The sequence below is a fragment of the Quercus suber genome, unplaced genomic scaffold (assembly GCF_002906115.3).
Source record: "Quercus suber isolate HL8 unplaced genomic scaffold, Cork oak 2.0 scaffold_30, whole genome shotgun sequence".
NCBI classification, from domain to species: domain Eukaryota; kingdom Viridiplantae; phylum Streptophyta; class Magnoliopsida; order Fagales; family Fagaceae; genus Quercus; species Quercus suber.
This window is the reverse complement of record NW_027069495.1, coordinates 385909-409352: the sequence shown is the minus strand read 5'-3', so window position 1 is coordinate 409352 and position 23444 is coordinate 385909. Positions and strand designations below refer to the sequence as shown.

Genomic DNA, 23444 nt, shown 5'->3' with positions numbered 1-23444 from the left:
TTAATCATTGTCGCATAATATTATCTAAAGGTAGCAAAAAAGGACATGTGATTCAAATTAAGAATAAGCCCAATTCGTGGGCTTAAACAGAACTCAACCCATTAATAAAGCCCATAGAGCCCTAACTGGCCTAAAGTCGGTGTGGGCGAAGACTATAAATATTAGTTTTCTTTCTTGCACAAGGTTTCGCCTATAAATATTAGTTTTCTTTCTTACGCAAGGTTTCTGAAACAGAGAATTGGTCATAATAAGCGCTCTCTCTCTCTCTCTCTCTTCTTCAGACTGAAAATTCAGAAGAGCCCTGAAGACTTTTCGAATGAGCCAACTCGGTTGCGACTCAATGGACCAAAAGTGAGCCTCTGGTTTTACTCATCTTTTGATCTTTCTTTTGTGTGTTTGTTTTTTTGATACTGATTTTATATACTCTTTGCTGAAGAAGCTCTGCTTGTGATTGCAATTCTAAATCGGAACCGCCTCGCCAAACCAGACGTGAGTTTCTTCTTCTTTCTTTCGCTTATTTATTTTATTTTATTTTAGGTTTGAATTTGTTAAACCCCCATATTCTGTTATACACATATTGTTTTTTTTTTAATTATTATTTTGATTTTAGGGTTTGGTGAAATTTGTTTTAGATAGAAAAGGAAACTTGCTTATATAGTTTTTGTTTTGGGTTTTGATTTTAGGGTTAGAAGGTGTGAGATTGTTTTGGATAGAGGAGGAATTTTGGAGATGGCACATATGGGTGGAGGTGCTGAAGCACATGCCAGGGATAACCAATATGAGTATCGAGCCAACTCAAGTCTGGTCTTGACCACTGAATCTCATGATACTCGTGAGGCTATGGGTGAGGCCGAATCTCTATGGGGAAAGATTGACCCCAAGAGCTTTGGTGACAGAGCATACCGAGGAAAACCCTCAGAATTGGATGAGAAGCTTAAGAAATCAAAGAAGAAGAAGAAGGAATGTGACCCGTTTTTTGAGCCTTCACCTAGTCGCCAGAGCAAGCGACGCCGCCTTCAAGAAGAGAGTGTATTGAATTTATTTAAGGAAGGAGTTTACCTGCCCAAGACGAAGGAGACGAGGGTTGCCTATGAGGCTATGCTTGGTGTGATTCAGCAACAGTTGGGTGGGCAGCCGCTTAGTATTGTTAAAGATGCTGCTGATGAGATATTGGCTTTACTTAAGAATGAGATGCTTAGGAACCATGACAAGAAGAAGGAGATTGAGAAGCTTTTGAATTCTGTACCGAATGCTGTTTTTGATCAGTTGGTGTTGATTGGAAGGCTTATTACGGATTACCAAGATGGGGGTGGTGATGTGGCTGGGAATACTGGTGACGATGATGTGGGTGTTACAATTGATTTTGGGGTGGAGGATGAGGATAGCGATCTTGATATGGTACAGGAGGATGAAGAGGAGGACAATGATGTGATGGAAGCTTATGTTTCTGGGGCTATGCAAATGGGGTGTGCAATTGATGATGATATGAGCCTTAATGCTCTAAGCATTGGTGCTTATTGGCTTCAAGGGAAGATCTCTGAAGCATTTGAAAAAGAGATTGATCCGCAACAATGCCAGAAGCTTGCAGAAGATGCGCTTAAGATACTCGCTGTTGGTGATGACAGGGAAGTTGAATCAAAGCTGCTGGTGCTTCTCCAGTTTGATAAATTTAGTCTTATTAAGTTTCTTTTGAGGAACCGGCTGGGGATTGTTTGGTGTACCCGTTTGGCAAGGGCTGGAGACGAAGAACAGAAGAAGAAGATTGAGGAGGAAATGATGGGAATGGGACCGGAATTTGCTGCAATTGTGGATCAGTTGCATCCCACAAGAGCTAGTGCAAAAGAAAGGCAAAAGAACTTGGAGAAGAGTACTAAAGAAGAGGCTCAAACATTGAAGGATGTGAGTGGTGAAGATGAGGACAGAGGCAAGAAAGGGGTTGTTGATAGAGATGTGGACAGTGGTTGGGGCCAGCGCCAGTTGCTTGATCTTGATAGTTTTGCTTTTGAACAAGGTGGTTGTTTGGTGTCCCAAAAAAAGACTGAGTTTCCAGATGGGTCTTATAGGCATTCTAGCAAGGGATATGTAGAAATTTATGTGCCTGCATTAAAGCCAAAACCATTTGATCCAAATGAGAAACTTATAAAAGTATCTGACATGCCAGACTTGGCACAACCAGCTTTCGATGGAATGAAGGAGTTGAACAGGGTACAGAGTAGAGTCTATGAGACAGCCCTTTTTAAAGCTGCCAATATCCTCTTATGTGCTCCCACTGGGGCAGGGAAAACTAATGTTGCAGTGCTCACCATACTTCAGCAGATATTATTTAACAGGAATTCAGATGGCTCATTTAACCACAATGATTACAAGATTGTATATGTGGCACCTATGAAAGCTCTTGTTGCTGAAGTTGTCAGCAATTTATCCAATCGTTTGCAATATTATGATGTCAATGTCAGGGAGCTAAGTGGAGACCAGTCACTAACTCGCCAACAACTTGAAGAAACTCAAATTATTGTCACAACTCCTGAGAAGTGGGATATCATTACCAGGAAGTCAGGTGACCGTACTTATACACAGCTTGTGAAACTTCTTATCATTGATGAGATTCATCTTCTTCATGATAACAGAGGACCTGTGCTTGAAAGTATTGTAGCTAGAACTGTTAGACAGATTGAAACTACAAAAGTGCATATTCGGTTGGTTGGGCTATCTGCTACACTACCTAACTATGAAGATGTGGCAAAATTCTTACAGGTTGATTTGAAGAAGGGATTGTTCCACTTTGACAATAGTTACAGACCTGTCCCTCTTTCTCAGAAGTATATTGGAATCACAGTAAAGAAGCCACTGCAAAGGTTCCAGTTGATGAATGATGTCTGTTACGAAGAGGTAATAGCTGTAGCAGGAAAGCATCAAGTCCTTATTTTTGTCCATTCGAGGAAAGAAACAGCCAAAACAGCTCGTGCCATACGAGATATTGCTCTTGCTAATGATACTCTTGGTAGATTTTTGAAAGAGGACAGTGCAAGTCGTGAGATTCTCCGTTCTCAAATAGATCTGGTCATGAGCAATGAACTTAAAGATCTTTTGCCATATGGTTTTGCAATTCATCATGCTGGGTTGACAAGGGCTGACCGCCAGCTTGTTGAGGAATTATTTTCTTATGGGCATGTGCAAGTTTTGATTTCTACTGCAACACTTGCTTGGGGTGTGAATTTGCCAGCTCACTCAGTGATTATTAAAGGGACCCAGATCTATAATCCAGAAAAGGGAGCTTGGACTGAACTTAGTCCTCTGGATATTATGCAGATGCTGGGTCGCGCAGGAAGGCCCCAGTATGATTCTTATGGGGAGGGCATAATCATTACTGGTCATAGTGAACTACAATATTATCTTTCACTAATGAATCAACAGCTCCCCATTGAAAGTCAGTTTGTGTCCAAATTGGCTGATCAATTGAATGCAGAAATTGTTCTTGGAACTGTTCAAAATGCTAGGGAAGCTTGTAATTGGCTTGGGTACACTTACTTGTATGTCCGAATGTTGCGGAACCCTACACTATATGGTTTACCACCTGATGCTCTCGCAAGAGATAGGGATTTGGAGGAGAGGAGGGCTGATTTGATCCATTCTGCTGCAACCATATTGAACAAAAATAATTTGGTGAAGTATGATAGAAAAAGTGGATATTTCCAGGTCACGGACTTGGGTCGCATTGCTAGCTACTGTTATATTACTCATGGGACTATAGCCACGTATAACGAGCATTTGAAGCCCACTATGGGTGATATTGAGCTTTGTCGGTTGTTCTCACTCAGTGAAGAATTCAAATATGTTACAGTGCGACAAGATGAGAAGATGGAACTCGCAAAGCTTTTAGATCGTGTTCCCATTCCTATCAAGGAAAGCTTGGAAGAGCCTAGTGCCAAGATTAACGTTTTGCTGCAAGCATATATTTCACAGTTGAGGCTTGAAGGCCTTTCATTAACATCTGACATGGTGTTTATAACTCAGAGTGCAGGACGTCTCATGCGAGCACTTTTTGAGATTGTCTTGAAACGTGGATGGGCTCAATTGGCTGAGAAGGCTTTGAACTTATGCAAAATGGTTGACAAGAGGATGTGGAGTGTTCAAACACCTCTTCGCCAATTCCATGGAATTCCAAGTGATATTTTGATGAAGTTGGAGAAGAAGGATTTTGCCTGGGACAGGTATTACAACCTTTCATCTCAGGAGATAGGGGAGCTTATTCACATTCCAAAGATGGGAAGAAAGCTGCATAAATTAATCCATCAATTCCCCAATCTTAAACTTGCAGCATACATTCAGCCAATCACTCACACAGTTTTGAGGGTTGAGCTGACAATTACAGCTGACTTTCAGTGGGAGGACAAAGTTCATGGATATGTGGAACCATTTTGGGTAATTGTGGAGGATAATGGTGGTGAATATATTCTTCATCATGAGTATTTTATGCTGAAGAAGCAGTGTATTGATGAAGATCACACTTTGAATTTCACAGTGCCAATTTATGAACCATTGCCGCCTCAGTACTTCATCCGTGTTGTGTCAGATAGATGGCTTGGGTCACAAACTGTTTTACCTGTATCTTTCAGGCACGTCATCCTGCCAGAAAAGTATTCGCCACTGACAGAGCTATTGGACTTGCAACCACTGCCTGTGACAGCCTTAAGGAATCCAACTTATGAAGCTCTTTATAAGGAAATCAAGCATTTTAATCCTGTTCAAACTCAGGTATTTGCTGCTTTGTATAATACGGATGACAATATTTTGGTTGCTGCACCAACTGGAAGTGGCAAGACCATATGTGCTGAGTTTGCTATTTTAAGGAATTTTCAAAAAGGAGCTGACAGTGTTATGCGTGTTGTGTATATTGCACCCCTTGAAGCACTAGCTAAGGAACGCTATTGTGATTGGGAGAGGAAGTTTGGTAAGGGTGGTCTTAAAATGCAGGTGGTTGAATTAACAGGGGATTCAGCTACAGATTTGAAACTTGTGGAGAGTGGTCAGATAATAATCAGTACTCCAGAGAAATGGGATGCTTTGTCACGTCGCTGGAAACAGAGGAAACAAGTTCAACAGGTTAGCCTCTTCATCGTTGATGAACTCCACTTGATTGGGGGTCAAGGTGGTCCCATCTTGGAGGCGGTGGTTTCCAGGATGAGATATATTGCAAGTCATGTTGGGAACAAGATTCGTCTTGTGGCTCTTTCAACTTCTCTTGCAAATGCAAAGGATCTTGGGGAATGGATTGGTGCTGCCAGTCATGGCCTTTTCAACTTTCCTCCTGGCATCCGTCCAGTGCCATTGGAAATACACATTCAAGGGGTGGATATAACTAATTTTGATGCAAGGATGCAAGCAATGACGAAACCAACATACACTGCAATTGTTCAACATGCCAAAAATAGGAAGCCCGCTCTTATTTTTGTTCCAACAAGGAAGCATGTCCGACTCACTGCTGTGGATCTGATGACATACTCATGTGTGGATGATGGTGAGAAGCAATTTTTATTGCAGACCCCTGAGGAACTCAAGCCTTTCATTGACAAAATTAAAGATGAAATGTTGAAAGCCACTTTATGTCATGGAGTGGGCTACTTGCATGAGGGTTTAACTCATTTGGATCAAGAAGTTGTGTCACAGCTGTTTGAGGCTGGGTGGATTCAGGTCTGTGTCATGAGCAGTTCAATGTGTTGGGGAGTTCCGTTGTTGGCCCATTTGGTGGTGGTGATGGGAACACAATATTATGATGGTCTGGAAACTGCTCATACTGATTACCCAGTTACTGATCTGTTGCAAATGATGGGTCATGCCAGTCGCCCTATGTTAGATAATTCTGGTAAATGTGTCATCCTTTGCCATGCACCTCGCAAAGAGTATTACAAGAAGTTCTTGTATGAAGCATTCCCAGTTGAAAGCCGTTTGCACCACTTTTTACATGATAATCTGAATGCAGAAATTGTGGCTGGAGTTATTGAGAACAAGCAAGATGCTGTGGATTATCTTACATGGACATTTATGTACAGGAGGTTCACACAAAATCCGAACTATTACAATCTTCAGGGAGTTAGTCATAGGCATCTTTCTGATCACCTGTCAGAGCTTGTAGAGAACACATTGAATGATTTGGAAGTGAGTAAGTGCGTTGCTATTAAGGATGATATGGACCTTTCTCCTTCAAATCTGGGCCTGATAGCTTCATATTATTACATCAATTACACTACTATAGAATGTTTCAGTTCTTTGACTTCCAAAACAAAGATGAAAGGTCTTCTGGAGATCCTGGCTTCAGCTACAGAGTATGCACAACTTCCTTTACGACCTGGGGAGGAAGAGGTGGTTCAGAGGTTGATTAATCACCTGAGGTTTTCATTTGAAAATCCCAAATGCACGAGTCCACATGTGAAAGCTAATGCACTTCTTCAGGCCCATTTTGCAAGGCAAACTGTGGGTGGGAACCTAGCATCGGTCCAACGTGAGGTGCTTCTTTCTGCAAGTAGATTGCTTCTGTCAATGGTTGATGTTATTTCTAGCAATGGCTGGCTGAGCCTTTCCCTTCTTGCAATGGAAGTCTGCCAAATGGTGACACAGGGCATGTGGGAGCGTGATTCCATGCTTTTACAGCTTCCCCACTTCACAAAGGAGTTGGCCAAGAAATGCGAAGAAAACCCTGGAAAGAATATCAAGACTGTTTTTGATTTTGCAGAGATGGAGGATGATGAGAGGCGTGAGCTGCTGCAAATGTCAGATGAACAGTTGCTGGATATTGCACGATTTTGCAATCGGTTTCCCAATATTGATATGACATATGAAGTGCTTGAGAATGGAAATGTGGGAGCTGGGGAGGACATCACACTGCAAGTCACTCTTGAGCGGGATCTTGAGGGAAGGACAGAGGTGGGACCTGTTGATGCTCCCAGGTATCCCAAGGCCAAAGAAGAAGGGTGGTGGCTTGTTGTTGGTGATACCAAAAGTAACCAGTTGCTTGCCATCAAGAGAGTTTCCCTGCAAAGGAATGCAAAAGTTAAGCTTAAATTTGCTGCCCCTGCAGATGCTGGAGAGAAGCAATATAACCTCTATTTCATGTGTGATTCATATATGGGCTGTGACCAGGAGTGTAGCTTCAGTGTTGATATCAAAGAATCAGCAGGCCCTGATGAAGACAGTGGAAGAGAATGACCAGGTCATCATTTTTATTTGCTTTTAATCCCTAGTTATTTTTCCTTTCTGATATCTTGAACATTGTGAAAGGGTACTGTTATGTTATTTGATAATGTACAAGCCAAATACTTTTGCATGCTTTGAAGCAATTGGATCTTAGCTAATAGATAAATGTCTCTGCTAGCTTGTGTCTAAATATTATTTATGGTTTGGGGAAAACTGATTAACTCCTGCTGTAGTTTTATCTGCGCTTCATTTGGTTGAATTGAGAACAGGTGGTGGTTTTTATTTTTTATTTTTGTGTATTAAAAAACTTTTGGTTTTATATGGAAGCCTTAACCTTTTTTATTTGTTGCCTGCCAACAATTTTGAGCCTGTATAAGGTGCCCTGGCTTTTTGCTATTTATTTAGTTTTCTGAATGTGTGGCCCATAAAGAGTGTTCACCCAGTAAAATTCCATTGATGACCAATAATGTTGGTTAGCTTTGGTAAATTTTTATTTTATGTTAACAGGTCACCTTTCTTAGTTTGAATATTCTTTATGCTTAATTTCTCTCCCACATTCGTTTTTCTGTTGCTGCACCTTGTAAATCTTAAATTTTGAGCACGACTTTTCTAAGCATATGGAATCTCCTCTTGTATGCTGGACTTTGTTTGTCTGGATTAATCCCATTCTTATATTGCAGTGGTAGCTTGAGATTGGAGAGGGAATTTGGTATTCACTTCATCTAATAATGTGAACACTAACATCCCTCTTCAAGCTAAAGCTGAATCTATACTGGCTATCCAATGCAGATCACGAATCTGGTTTCTTTGTGGAAGGGTTTGGTCTCCTTCTTTTGTGGGTATAATTCGAAAGAAGCCCTGTCTTTAGTGTAACTGAATTTTCCTGGTTTTGTTTTTGTTTGCAATGAAAGTTTTTCATTGCATCAAAAAATAGTTTTGTCTGGATTCCATCTCACAATCTGTCTATCAATGCAATGTCTGCCCATTAGGAATTATCCAATTCTAAAATTGTATCTCATGTCTATATTTTATTATGATTGCTGTGGCCAATTAGCCATTATAATGTGTAGACTATATAGAGAATGAGAGGGAAGTAAATGACACGAGGGGAAAAAGAGAATCATTTAGTTTAATACTATTCTATTTGATGGATAATTGATATGAGATTTGATGACCTATTGTGTTTTTATATACAAGGATTTAACAAATCAAATGACATCTAAATTAGAGAATTTACATAACTTCTTTTTATATTTTCAATGTATATTACATCTAAACAAAGAAATTTGTAATTACAAAAATTTTAAATATAGAAATGTAAGTCTTTATCATTTGTGAATTTCTATGTAATTAACACTTTTTAATCCAATGGTTCAATTAGTGAAAATTAATAATCATTTCCACATCTTGTCCCAATCCTATATTGGTTCTATAGGCCATCCATTGTTTGCCAATAACTTGCTCTTTCTTCTTCTTCTCTTTTTTATTTTTTTATTGTTTATTTATTTATTTATGAATGTTCACCAATACCTTCCTAACTATTATACTGGAGCAACTCATAAGCCAGATGCCATAATGACAAAAACTGGACAATAAAAAAAAAAAAAAAAAAATCCTGTTGATGCTCCCAGGTATCCCAAGGCCAAAGAAGAAGGGTGGTGGCTTGTTGTTGGTGATACCAAAAGTAACCAGTTGCTTGCCATCAAGAGAGTTTCCCTGCAAAGGAATGCAAAAGTTAAGCTTAAATTTGCTGCCCCTGCAGATGCTGGAGAGAAGCAATATAACCTCTATTTCATGTGTGATTCATATATGGGCTGTGACCAGGAGTGTAGCTTCAGTGTTGATATCAAAGAATCAGCAGGCCCTGATGAAGACAGTGGAAGAGAATGACCAGGTCATCATTTTTATTTGCTTTTAATCCCTAGTTATTTTTCCTTTCTGATATCTTGAACATTGTGAAAGGGTACTGTTATGTTATTTGATAATGTACAAGCCAAATACTTTTGCATGCTTTGAAGCAATTGGATCTTAGCTAATAGATAAATGTCTCTGCTAGCTTGTGTCTAAATATTATTTATGGTTTGGGGAAAACTGATTAACTCCTGCTGTAGTTTTATCTGCGCTTCATTTGGTTGAATTGAGAACAGGTGGTGGTTTTTATTTTTTATTTTTGTGTATTAAAAAACTTTTGGTTTTATATGGAAGCCTTATCCTTTTTTATTTGTTGCCTGCCAACAATTTTGAGCCTGTATAAGGTGCCCTGGCTTTTTGCTGTTTATTTAGTTTTCTGAATGTGTGGTCCATAAAGAGTGTTCACCCAGTAAAATTCCATTGATGACTAATAATGTTGGTTAGCTTTGGTGAATTTTTATTTTATGTTAACAGGTCACCTTTCTTAGTTTGAATGTTCTTTATGCTTAATTTCTCTCCCACATTCTTTTTTCTGTTGCTGCACCTTGTAAATCTTAAATTTTGAGCACGACTTTTCTAAGCATATGGAATCTCCTCTCGTATGCTGGACTTTGTTTGTCTGGATTAATCCCATTCTTATATTGCAGTGGTAGCTTGAGATTGGAGAGGGAATTTGGTATTCACTTCATCTAAGAATGTGAACACTAACATCCCTCTTCAAGCTAAAGCTGAATCTATACTGGCTATCCGATGCAGATCACGAATCTGGTTTCTTTGTGGAAGGGTTTGGTCTCCTTCTTTTGTGGGTATAATTCGAAAGAAGCCCTGTCTTTAGTGTAACTGAATTTTCCTGGTTTTGTTTTTGTTTGCAATGAAAGTTTTTCATTGCATCAAAAAATAGTTTTGTCTGGATTCCATCTCACAATCTGTCTATCAATGCAATGTCTGCCCATTAGGAATTATCCAATTCTAAAATTGTATCTCATGTCTATATTTTATTATGATTGCTGTGGCCAATTAGCCATTATAATGTGTAGACTATATAGAGAATGAGAGGGAAGTAAATGACACGAGGGGAAAAAGAGAATCATTTAGTTTAATACTATTCTATTTGATGGATAATTGATATGAGATTTGATGACCTATTGTGTTTTTATATACAAGGATTTAACAAATCTAATGACATCTAAATTAGAGAATTTACATAACTTCTTTTTATATTTTCAATGTATATTACATCTAAACAAAGAAATTTGTAATTACAAGAATTTTAAATATAGAAATGTAAGTCTTATCATTTGTGAATTTCTATGTAATTAACACTTTTTAATCCAATGGTTCAATTAGTGAAAATTAATAATCATTTCCACATCTTGTCCCAATCCTATATTGGTTCTATAGGCCATCCATTGTTTACCAATACCTTGCTCTTTCTTCTTCTTATCTTTTTTATTTTTTTATTGTTTATTTATTTATTTATGAATGTTCACCAATACCTTCCTAACTATTATACTGGAGCAACTCATAAGCCAGATGCCATAATGACAAAAACTGGACAATAAAAAAAAAAAAAAAAAAAGAAGCATAATCATAGATCTATTGTAGCACAAGTTATTGTGCAGTCTTTAATCATAGTTCTGTTGTAATAAGATGTATAGAAAAGGGGGAAAAAAAAAAAAATCAATAGCACTAGGTATTGTGTAAAGTCTTATATCATAGTTCTGTTGTAATAAGCATATACAGAAAATATCCAATAACACCATAACGTCATTCTTTTTTTTTTTTGGGTAGAAAAATATAAGAGTAATTCAGCGCTAGAAGGAGGGCTTGAACCTCCGACCTTGTGGTTAACAGCCACACGCTCTAACCAACTGAGCTATTCCAGCCGTATATCCATAATGTCATTCTGGTACTGGTAGTCTGGTATTAACCAAATTGACACCTACTACTTCCATGATTTTCCAATTTTATTCTGAATTTTACCTGTTTTTTAAGAGATGATTCAGTAATTTCAACATATTTAGACTATTATGTTCTTCCACCATTCAAATTCTAATTAATTAAATAAAATAAATGCACTATCTGATAATATTATATCCACATAGAAGTATGTAATGCTTGCATGCCTATTTTAATTAAAATTAGACAAAAATTCAATTTATACCCTATAATTTTGGTGAATTGTCATTTTAATCATTTAACCTTGATAACTTTGTTATCTTAGTTTTTTCATTTATTGTTGTTTGAAAAAAGCTTCTTTTATTTTTTTTTTTTTTTTTTTTTTTTTTTTTTAAAAAAAAAAAAAAATAATAGCACTAGGTATTGTGTAAAGTCTTATATCATAGTTCTGTTGTAATAAGCATATACAGAAAATATCCAATAACACCATAATGTCATTCTTTTTTTTTTTTTTTTGGTAGAAAAATATAGTAGTAATTCAGCGCTAGAAGGAGGGCTTGAACCTCCGACCTTGTGGTTAACAGCCACACGCTCTAACCAACTGAGCTATTCCAGCCGTATAGCCATAATGTCATTCTGGTACTGGTATTAACCAAATTGACACCTACTACTTTCATGATTTTCCAATTTTATTCTGAATTTTACCTGTTTTTTAAGAGATGATTCAGTAATTTCAACATATTTAGACTATTATGTTCTTCCACCATTCAAATTCTAATTAATTAAATAAAATAAATGCACTATCTGATAATATTATATCCACATAGAAGTATGTAATGCTTGCATGCCTACTATAATTAAAATTAGACAAAAATTCAATTTATACCCTATAATTTTGGTGAATTGTCATTTTAATCATTTAACCTTGATAACTTTGTTATCTTAGTTTTTTCATTTACTGTTGTTTGAAAAAAGCTTTTTTTTTTTTTTCACTTATCCAAAAAAGAGAGAGCATTGTTTTAAAAACTAGATTAAGACAGAGGTGTTGTTTTATTTAGGACAAAAAAAAAAAAAATGGTAGAAGTAGAATGTGTTGTTTTATTTCTATGTTTTTGAATAAAGGTGTATTGTTATATTTATAATACATGATTTTTTTTCTTAATTAATTTTTTGAATTTGTTAAGGTTTAATACTCTATATTTTGAGTTTCGATTTGTATGGTTTTGGGGATTATTATTTTTTTCATGTTAATATTTGTAGTATATATTTTGTTCTCTTTTTTTAATACAAGATGTGAAGACTCACTTCAAATATATTATTTTTTCAGAAACTTTCTCAGTAAATATTATTAGTGATAAAAATTTTATTTTCTATGCTAGAATTATGAAATTATGAATTAAATTATTTATAACGTCGCCAATTATTATTTACCCTTAATTGCTCTATGACCACTTTGGATATAGATTTTAGGGTCAATGCCGTTTACAAAATTTTTCCTTACATGCTTGCCATTTTAATTTTTACCCCATAAAAAAAGAAAAATGGAGGGTTGCAAAATGAAATGTCTGTAGTTGAAAACCTAATGGCGCGTGGAAGAAACACTAGAAACATCTTAAGTGAAGTTTAGCGTTACTTCTCTGTTGATTAGTCATAACAAAAATATCAGACTTTGAAAGTTTGTAACTTTGTTTAACCCCGCTTACACAAAAAACTAATTGGTGTCTTGATCTGATAATAAAGAGTTATTATCAGAAGTGAACGTTATAGGTTGAAACTCTCCCTTAAAAAAAAAAAAAAAAAATTCCAAACTTTCATTCAAGTTGGAGGTACATTAATATTTTAGAGGTCTATTTGTGTAGGATTGACATCACAGATGTTTTGTCACTCAAGGGTTAAACACTTTTAAGGGGGCACCAAGAAGTTTTCGTTTTCAATACTTTATTGCCAAAAGGATATGAGATCACTGTGCCACTCCAAGGTGACCCGGTTTTGAAGAATGCTGATATTGGAAGAGCAACAAACTTTGTAAACCAAGCTAAGTTACAGCATAAAAGTACAAAAAAATGGAAGCATATTGATGTTTCAAATTTCAATTCTAATTACAGCAACAGTTTATCGATGATGAGCAGCGTTACAACTTCTTCCTTGAGGTTCTTGTTATTCCTTCTTGATCTTTTTGCTAAAGCTATGTTGAATTCATGACCTTATGTAGATGACATTCATATCTCTAACTGGCATTTTTTTTCCCCTAACTCCACCAGCCTTGCTTTTGGGCTGTCATTCTCGGTGGAGTTTTCATCTCAAACACTCCAAATTTTAGAAAATTTGTGGGACCCACTCGCCTGACTGTACACAGAAGAGTAGCAAAAGCATGAGTAGTGGAAAAAGGATAAGTAATAATAGCACAGGAAAAAATCTATTAAAATGGAATTAGGAGCTTGATTAGACAATAAAATAAAGGGTGAAAAACTTTCCAATAGTTTGCTTGAAAATCTTTAGATATACATCACCTGATAATTGGTTAATTTCTTGTTGCAGATGCACATTCTTTTTCATGATAATGAAGATTTAGAGGGGTAATGCTATTTACATTTAAAAATTGGTCGTGCAGGCTAGGCTCTATTGGGCTCCATCACTTGATATTTCTTTTTTTCACCGACAAGGTTGAACTAAAGTTGAAAAATTCCCTTACTGCATCACAGTGATCATCAAAAAAAGGATAAGTTTGGGGGCTCACGCTTCCCTCAGCTTGTGATTGATCGAATAAACTAAAGACTAGTCATTGTCCCATCCCAATCTTGTTTTGTTAATTTCTTGTTGCAGATGCACATTCTTTTTCATGATAATGAAGATTTAGAGGGGTAATGCTATTTACATTTAAAAATTGGTCGTGCAGGCTAGGCTCTATTGGGCTCCATCACTTGATATTTCTTTTTTTCACCGACAAGGTTGAACTAAAGTTGAAAAATTCCCTTACTGCATCACAGTGATCATCAAAAAAAGGATAAGTTTGGGGGCTCACGCTTCCCTCAGCTTGTGATTGATCGAATAAACTAAAGACTAGTCATTGTCCCATCCCAATCTTGTTTGTTTATAAGTATCAAATATGGATTCTTTCATCCCCATCCCAGCCTTTTCGTCCCGGAAGGAACAAGCAAGAACGCTAATTGGACAAGGAATTGAGCAGGGCTACATGAATAGAGTGGAGGGGGGAGAAACCTCCATCCCAAAGACGTGGCCTACGCACCTCATCAGCTCAAAAAGGAGCCTCTAGTAATAATGTCTGATTAATTCCTTTTTTTGCAATCCCACTTTGGAAAATTCTGGTGCCATGCTCAAAACTACAACTTTGTCCACAACTCGCCCATGTGACGAGTTGTGGTTGGTAGAGGGGTGTCTCCACATGGGCCCACCCCTTCACCAATTACAACTTGGCACATGGACGAGTTGTGGGCAAAGTTGTGATTTTAGGTGTAGCACCAGAAATTCTCTCACACTTTGTTGTTTTTGGTACAAAATTGAAATGTATATCCTTAGATGTATTACCTCTTCCTTTTGTGCTGGCTAGGCTCTTTCAATTATTGACTATTGGCTTCATTGCCTGATTTTTTTTTTTTAACGACAAGGTTGGGCTGAGTTGAAAAATTCTCTTATCCAAACTTATATGCACCCGTAGATCAAACCACATATTATACACAAAGTAATAATGAAATTTCAAAATTATTGATGATGTAACAAAATCCGTATGGACATTATATTTTTAAAATCATTTAGACTTTAACGAAATACTACTATAAGATTTTATTTCATAAAGCCGATGTTAAGGGGATTTGTTCAAATTGAAAGTCTAAAGACACTGGTGAAATCCCTTACTTTTAAGGAAACAATGAAAAGTCATTTTGAACCAAGTTTTTTGAGATAAAAGATAGATTCCGAACCAAGTTTTAATCAGGATAGTTATCTTTCGTAGCAAAGCTTCTTACCGAGGATAACTTGTTTGGTAGTGTGGAAGTAGTAATGGCTACCAAATCCATCTTGTGTTCTTTCACGTTACTTATTTGTTTTTTGGATGAATTTTCACATTGCATGTTTTTCTCACTGCAATGCAAAGACACTAAATTTGAGCGTGACTATTTTACTGATTTAACATGACAGAAAACTAGACCTTCTTTTCATATTTAGAGTAGAACCCATCTGCCATTCTGTTTTTGGCAAGAATGTTACTTCAAGAGACTTCATGTCATGTGATGGTAGCATGGGCTAGTTGGCTCTTTCTTTGTGTGCAATGTCAGCTATTGGAACAGAAATTTTACTGCAAAACACGATTATGTTTCCATTCTTTCCATGGAGTGAAATGAGAGGAAAACATTTTATCCGTGAAACGTGTGTAAAACATTTTAATTTTCCAAAAAGGTAATCATGGTAAATAAATAGAGAAATGATAAAGTTTAGTTACAAAATTGGTTGTAATTTAAGGTTGCAACCTTAATCAATATCTTTTTATTGGAGGTAAATTTTGACAAATCCACGGTTAGATTGCATCTTATTCTTATATCCTTCATGATTGTATAATTTCTAAAAAATCAAAAATCAATAGCTATGTCATTAATAATTTTTTTTTTAAATTGCAAGTTTTTGTAGTTTAAAATTATGCATAAAATATGAGTTTATAGATCATTTAGTAAATAATATCTTATTGATACAAAATTTGATAAGTGTAGTAAAAGTGTAAAGAACATGTAATTTAACGATTAGATTTTTAAAATATGTAGTAATATTTATTTTATTATGTAAGGTTGTAACCTTATGTTACAATTAATTTTATAGCTAAACTTTGTCCATATAGAAATAACAAAATTTGACTATGAATTTAGTTGTATCCTAAGGTTAAAACTTCACTTAATATTTTTTATTGGATGTGAATTTGACAAATCCAGCAATTGATTATATATATATTTTTCTTATATCATTCATGCTTGTAAAATTTACATAAAATTAAAGATTAATAGTTGGTTGTAGCTAAACCTTGTCTATATAGAAAGGACAAAATTTGACTATGAATTTGGTTGTAACCTAAGGTTACAACTCAATATTTTTTTTATTAGATGTGAATTTTAACAAATCTAGCAATTAATTATATTTTCTTATTATATCCTTCATACTTGTAAAATTTACATAAAATTAAAGATTAATAGTTATGTCATCAATCAATTATTTAAATTGCAAGTTTTATAGTCTAACATTATACATAAAAAATATGTTTATGGCTTATTGGATTATATAGTAAATAATATCTAACTAATACAAAATTTGACGTGTATTAAAAGTGTAAAAAACATACAATCTAACAAATATATTTTTAAAATAAGTGTAAAAAACATAAAATCCAACAAATATATTTTTAAAATATGTAATCATGTTAAAATTTTAAAAAGAAGTTATAATCTTAAGTTACAATAAAATTTGTAGTCAAACTTTGTCCATATAAAAAACAAATTATATATAATTTTTTTATTATAAAAAATTGCTATAGCCATATTTTTTTGACTTGCCGACGGAGCTATGAGACTAGATGATGGAAAATTTTTTATTCTATCAATTCACTAACGCACCAATATATTCACTGGGAAAAGAAACTTTTTTATTTTTTGAGAGAGTACTGGAAAAGAACCTAATGTTGTTTTATAATTAAAAATAAATAAATACATGTATAAAAATCATTATGATTATTTTTACATTGTTAATTTTTGTTGTATTATTTTGTTATAATTAAACTCTTTTTGATTAATTTCATATTCATAATATTATGCTTGTTATATTTCTAGAAACAAATTTATAAAGCGATCCTTTTTTTTCTTTTAAGCAAAGAAAGATTCAATTAACTTTTCAATTATTCTCCCTTTTTATCTTTAACTTTCTCATATCCAAAATAATATTTTAATTTTATAGTGATGTTTACGTCTAAAAAGAATTTTAAAAAAATACATTTATATTTAAAGAAAAGCTATTTATAATATAAAATTATAATATGATAAGAATTAAATAAAATTTATAATTCAAACTTCAAACTATAAAGCCTAATTTATCAAAAGTACATAGGAAAACTGTCCAATAGCCTTGTGAACTTCCCTAAATTGAATTTAGAATTCGTATTTTGTAAAGCAATTTGACTTTAGTCCCAAGATTTAATTTATAATTACTAATCAATTGTAATTAAAAAAAGAAACCATAAAACCATTGATCTTTTTTTTTTTTTGGCCGAATCATTAAACCATTTATTAATGGTTGGGTTTGGATACGACTCAAAGTCACGGCGCGTTTTGCTTCCTGCGTTTTTTTTTTTTTTTTTTTTTTTTTTGCCGCAATTGTTGACATTTTGGGGACAAAATTTACTGTTCACATACTGTTCACACACTGTTCATGCACTGCTCATACACTGTTTACGCAATATTTAATATTAAAAGTGGGTCCCACGATACTATTTACACATTTAAAAATTATTTTGCTACAGTGTTTTCAGCAACAATCAGTTTTTATCAACTTTCAGTAACAATAAGTGCTATCCAAACGGACCCAATAACAAGAAATTGTGAATGATGTTGGAAAATTTGAAATACATTACAAGAACGTGTCTATAGTGTTACACAACACAAGCATATGTAATTGCAAATAAAAGTAAATCACAATTAGTAGTAGTATGACTTTTCATTAAAAAAAGATCCAACAAAAAAAAAAAAAAAAACACAAAAGTCAAAACACAATCTTGACATTTATATGGAGGATTATCAATCATAATGTATTTGTTTTTTTTTTTTTTGATATAGGGTGCTGCCCCCTTATTTTGAGTCTATTATCAAGATTGAGACAAACAATTTTACTTTTTTGTAGCTTCTATTTTTCTTTAATAAATACTTCTTTCCCACATATATATATATATATAAAAACTTTTTTTTTTTTGAGAAACATATATATATATATATAAAAACTAGATGCATGCAATATGATCAAATTTTTTTTCTTTGAAAGAGAGTTTAAGTTTTTTATATAAATAAATATTGAACCTCAAATCTTTTAATGGGATAAGATCAAATTAAATGGCCATGATGAATTTGAAACCTCCCCATGCATTTATTACACCCAAATAAAATCTTAGATAATAATCCAAAAAGAAAAAAACTGTGTAATTAATGCCACTTCCCAAGTTAGAAAATCTCGAATAATATTTTACTTAAAAATTTTGAGCAAATGACAGTGCTTTTACGTGGTACCCAAGTTTTAAAATAAAAAAAGAAACTTCAAAACGGTGTCGTTTCGACAGATGATCTTGACCCCCAAATTACCCCCCTCAATTGTCACCTTAAATACGCGTGCTCTGCATTTGGTATCCCCGCAAATTAATTAAAAACCCAGAGGCATTTACGTAACTGTCGTATTAGATATATATATATATATATATCAAACAGGGCCTTGTTTTCTCAGAGTTTCTGAATAGTCAAGAGGCCAAGCAGAGGAGTTTCCGTTATCCATTCATCAAAATCTCTTTCTCTAACAAAAAAATAAAAATAAAACTCTCTCTCTCTCTCTCTCATCGGAAAATTTAGGGTTTTTGTAAATCTCTCTCTGTGTGTTTTTCGAATCCGAATCTGACTGCGTCAGCCATGGTTTCAAACTCGATCACCACAGCTTCGATGTCTTCGGGTCCAAACGCGAGGGATTTGGGCAAGAAGAAGAGGGTGAGAATTGCAATTTCTCCCTTTTGATTTCTTTTTTTTTTTTGAAAAAATTTCGAAATATTGATTTCATTTTTGGAATTTTGGGGATTTTCAGGCCAACAGGTCCGCCAAATTGAAGCAGTGCAAGCTTGACGCTCGTCGCGAACAATGGCTCTCTCAAGGTACGCTTACGATCTCTTATTCTTTGTATTTGTATTCTATAGCTATTTATGTAATTAGAATCGCACATGCATGTATAAGAAAATAAAAAAACAAAAAACAAAAAACAATTTTTTTTATTTAATTTTTTGATTTTATTTGGTAATTTTAATTGATTTGGAAATAATGGGTGGGGTTGGGTTAGGTACGGCGAAGAACAAAGGGTGTAAGGAGGAACAAAACGACGGCGTTCAGTCACGTAAAGGGGTGAACAGTTCGTTGAAGAATTTAGAGATGAGTTCTAGAGGTGAAGAAATGGAAGGGTCGATGTTGATTCATCAATACAGCGATTTGGACTCGCCGGCGAACAGTCCAACCAGTGTGACTAGTAGTGTCCTGGGGGGTAGTACTGATTCGGGTACGAATTTCACTGGGACTAGCAGTGGTAGCAGTAGAAGTAGTAGTAGTAGCAGTGGTGGGTATTGCTCTGGGAATATTACAGAAGATGAAGAAGGAGGTGAAGAAGGAGGAGGAGATGATGGGTGTTTGGATGATTGGGAAGCTGTAGCAGATGCTTTAGTGGCTGAAAACCAAAACCCGTGTTCAGAATCCTCTCTGGAGCGTGAATCTGTTGCTGAATTGGTTTCTTCTAGGGAAGCGAATGATGGGGTGGGATTAGGAGGTGGTGATTTGAAGCCCGAGTGTCCAAAAATGGTTCTGAGGGGGGCTTGTGGGAACAGCCAAGCGTGGAGGCCGGATGATGCTTTTAGGCCTCGGAGTTTACCCAATTTATCTAAGCAGCAAAGCTTGCCTAATCCAGATCGGCATTATGGCAGAGGAGCAGGAGGGGTCACGTGGGGTTGTAACAAAGTGGTGTCTATGCCAACTTCGTGTCCTATATGCTATGAGGATTTGGATTTCACAGACTCGAGCTTTTTGCCTTGCTTGTGTGGGTTCCGGCTCTGCCTTTTCTGCCACAAGAGGATTCTTGAGGAGGATGGCCGCTGTCCTGGATGTAGGAAGCCATATGAGACTGACGCTGTTGAGGCAGAGACAAGTGTTCATGGGGGCAGCCTGACTTTCAGGTTGGCTCGTTCTTGTAGTATGATCGCAAGGTCTTAGGCGTGTCTCTGTTTTGGTCAATTACTCAATTTGAGATGTATGCTGGGTCTCTTTTTGCATGTCTTGTGTGTGTTCTGTTTAGTTGAGACCTTTTTTTTTTTTCCAAAAGGTAGATGTTGTCATAGGGTTTTGAGCACCCAGGAATTAAGCTGCTTCTCTTATGAGTTTGGCTCTTATATGTATGGTGCATTTGTTGATGTAGAGGACTATTTTGGTATGTGAATACATATGGTGGTATAGAAATTCAATACATAAAAGATGATTACAACATGATTGTTCTCTTTTCTGCATATGCTTTCCTATGATTCCTTAATCGTGGGGACTTTCCATGTGTTATTCCCTTATTTTGCTCAATTTTTCATTTTAATTTCTTTGCCTTTGTTGTCTGAGCAATTTGTCATGTAGGAGGTGCCCTCTCTATATATCAACTTGTGTCACATGGTAATAACGCTTATTGCTCTATGAGGACATGCTTGACTAATGCAAGAAAGAGTTTATAGAAGAGGTTTTGATTTTACTTTCCTAGATTAATTCTTATGGTTATAATTGTAAATAATTTAGCTCAACCCTTCAGACTTCATGGGATATCAAACTTAGTTTCTTAGTAATTGCATCGCTGTTTGAGGTTTTTGAATAGAATGTCATGTCTAATTATGACTTATCAAAAAGGAAATCACTTAAATATGGACTCTTGCTCTCCTTATCTATCTTATCATTTGCTATGATAAGTCATGCCAGTAGTGTAGTCACTTATTTAAGAATCCTGTGAGAGGATCTTTGGCTGACATTATTTCAAAGTTGTAGGTTTGAGTGGTTTTCGTTTCTCATGATTAATATCTTTTTGAGTAATATTAATTTAAATTTTAAATTTTCTACTTTGCTTATACTTTTGGTTTACCTGTCCTCCCCTGAATTCAAGGTACTTGTAGTTTTGATACTCAGTCAATTGGAGTTCAATTCCCTCTTCTTTCGCACTTTGCTTTCCATCACCATATCATGGTTTGGATTGGTCTATGAGCAATTTTACCAGGAAAACATTATTAAGGGATTAAGGCAAGTGTAACATCTAGTGTTTGAACAAAGTAGAGATGGCCGTTACCCATCATATCCTCATCTCCCCCTATAGATGGGAACAGCTTTTGTGATTATATGTTATCTGCCCCCATCTGAAGAAAATCTTTGTCATGAGCACCCATATATTTATTTGTTTATTCATTTAAATGACGGACTAAATTTTAGCTCTGTATTTTTGTGGTTGTAATTTCCTTGGTGTCCATGGTATTTGGTGAGTTGATGGAGCATCAGAAGGCTGGTAATGCAGTCGTTGCAAAAACTTTTTGGGTACTGCAGTGTTTATGCTTGTATTGTAAGAGGTATGTGTTTATATGTCTCTTTCAGTTTATGATATTTTTTGGAGCAATGTACAGAACTTTGATCATCTTGTTGAAAGGAAAAAAGGCATAAGCTTTGATGGAAGTCCACTGTTCACATTATAATTACAAATTCATTACTATCTAATATTTATATGATGTCCTTTATATTTTTATAGATAACAAATTTAGCAGTTAAAAATTTATATGTTAACATCTTGTGCGTGCTCATCCATATTTAAGGGGCTTCCGCAAGAAGGTTTGTTCTCGAGGTGATTAGTCATGGCACATATAGCACATAGCTGTCTGAATACATACGAAATAAAAGACCCCAACATAGCCTGTCTGTAATGTTATCTGTTTAGCACTTGCTGTTTTGTAGTCTTAGGTCAGGTGTTCCATTCATGGGAATCAAGAATCCGACAAGGGAAAAACTTTTATGATTATCTTCTTCCATTTAGACTGATTTTTTTTTTTCATTGAATTATGTCACCGATGACTTTAGCACATTTAGTTTTCCTTGATCTATGTTAGAGACTGGAGCTAGACAAGTTTCCCGCTGTTATATAATCAGTTTTTTCTACATTAGGACTGTCTTGTGATTTGCAATTCCACATTCTTCTTGGTTTTGTTTTGCCATGAGGTTGCCTTTGATAATGAAATCATTGTGGTGTGGCTTCTACTTTGTAGTCTGATATGTAATGCTGGTACATCTAACAAATTGGTCCACACAAAGTGCCACTCAATAAGTGGATAAATGTCCTTTGGAAAAGTTCTTGTTCTATACTGGTATTCTATTTCTCCTTAGTTCTTTCATCTACAGTGTATTTAGGGTGATTGGGGTATGCTAGAATTTCCTGGGAGCTCATTGTTCGTTTCCAACCAAAAAACAAGAATTTCATACTTGGCATGTTCGGGAAATCTTGGTTATTTTTTGTAGTACGTTACATGAAGTAATTTTACTTTTGGGGGAGCTATGAATTGTGAATTATCAGAGGATAGTTGTTCTCCTTTTGTTGAGTGTGGAGGTGCGATAACCAAAATTGGCGTTAAGCAGGATGGATTTTTGTTTCATGCATGTTATATATGACCAAATAACAACTTCTATCCTTTGGAAATAATGAGATCATATTCGTATATTTTTATGTTGCAATCATATTATGGTTTTATCGGACTGAATTAATTTATGCTCAATTACAGGCTTTATTTACATCTTAATATGGCATATAACTTGGCCGATCAGTTCACATTAGAGAGTGGTGCTTGAAGTTTGTTACCATTCTCAATTTCTTCTTTTACTTTCTGGTCCACGAAATTTTCAATAGGTAGAGGAATCACAAGAACACAAAAGTATGGTCACGAAATTTTCAGATAATCTAAGAAACATGTGGCACTTTTCAATCAATAGTGATGCCACCACAAGGTTGGATGATGGTTCTGCAGATCAACCCCATCTCTGTTGAATAAATTTTTTTTCCCAATTTATGGTTCGTTTGGATTGAGGGGGAGGGAGGGGGAGTAGAGTAGCATTGGCCCAAAATTAGCGTATTTTCAATTAGCTCTATTATACTTCCCTCCATTCTTCCGTCCATCCAAACGAGCCCTTAATGTACACAAAGTGATATTGAGTCAAGGATGAGTGTAGATCATACACAAAACATAATTTCTTTGGTTTTTTCCCCCATTTTATTGGAACAAGAAATATAGTAAACAACCACACAAACTCTTAATTAAGACAGCAACCAACTACCAAAACATAATTTCTGTGGGTTTTTTCCCCATTTTATTGAAACAAGAAATATAGTAAACAACCACACAAACTCTTGATTAAAACAGCAACGAACTACCGAACCAAGGTATCTTTAATGCAAGATTTCAACTGATGCTCCTCTTCAGGGGGTGTTTTCCACCACTTCATAAAGGTGGAGTTTAACAACACATTTCAAACCAACCATTTGTCCTTGATCCATTCTGTGCTTGCTCTTCTAGTTGCAAAACCTTTTCTTGACTTGTTTAGACCATCGTGTGCTGTATGTTTCAACGCGCAGCTCCTCTACCTTGGCACAAAAGCATGATTCTT

General features: G+C 35.4%; 2 protein-coding genes and 2 non-coding genes across 7 annotated transcripts; 2 read left to right on the top strand and 2 right to left on the bottom strand.

Annotated features, from left to right (window-relative positions):
* The first annotated feature begins 203 nt into the window (after positions 1-203).
* LOC111999318 (DExH-box ATP-dependent RNA helicase DExH12) lies at positions 204-7533 on the top strand. Of its 4 annotated transcripts, none has more exons than XM_065770331.1 (3): positions 204-351; positions 440-489; positions 693-7533. In XM_065770331.1, exon 3 carries the CDS (start codon positions 730-732, stop codon positions 7201-7203), a length of 6474 nt encoding a protein of 2157 aa, XP_065626403.1. In that variant the 5' UTR covers positions 204-351; positions 440-489; positions 693-729; the 3' UTR covers positions 7204-7533. The 4 variants fall into 4 exon arrangements, with proteins under 4 accessions (XP_065626403.1, XP_023887211.2, XP_023887212.2 ...); XM_024031443.2 differs by having other exon boundaries at positions 684-7533; XM_024031444.2 differs by having other exon boundaries at positions 437-489.
* Positions 7534-10914: 3381 nt separating this feature from the next.
* TRNAN-GUU (transfer RNA asparagine (anticodon GUU)) lies at positions 10915-10988 on the bottom strand. The gene has a single exon. It is a non-coding gene; the product is annotated as a tRNA-Asn (tRNA).
* A 555-nt stretch (positions 10989-11543) lies between these two features.
* TRNAN-GUU (transfer RNA asparagine (anticodon GUU)) lies at positions 11544-11617 on the bottom strand. The gene has a single exon. It is a non-coding gene; the product is annotated as a tRNA-Asn (tRNA).
* A 6849-nt stretch (positions 11618-18466) lies between these two features.
* On the top strand, positions 18467-20264 carry LOC111985512 (uncharacterized). Its single transcript, XM_024017165.2, has 3 exons — positions 18467-18734; positions 18829-18895; positions 19078-20264. The coding sequence occupies exons 1-3, from the start codon at positions 18660-18662 to the stop codon at positions 19992-19994; spliced, it is 1059 nt and encodes a 352-aa protein (XP_023872933.1). The 5' UTR covers positions 18467-18659; the 3' UTR covers positions 19995-20264.
* Positions 20265-23444: the final 3180 nt, after the last annotated feature.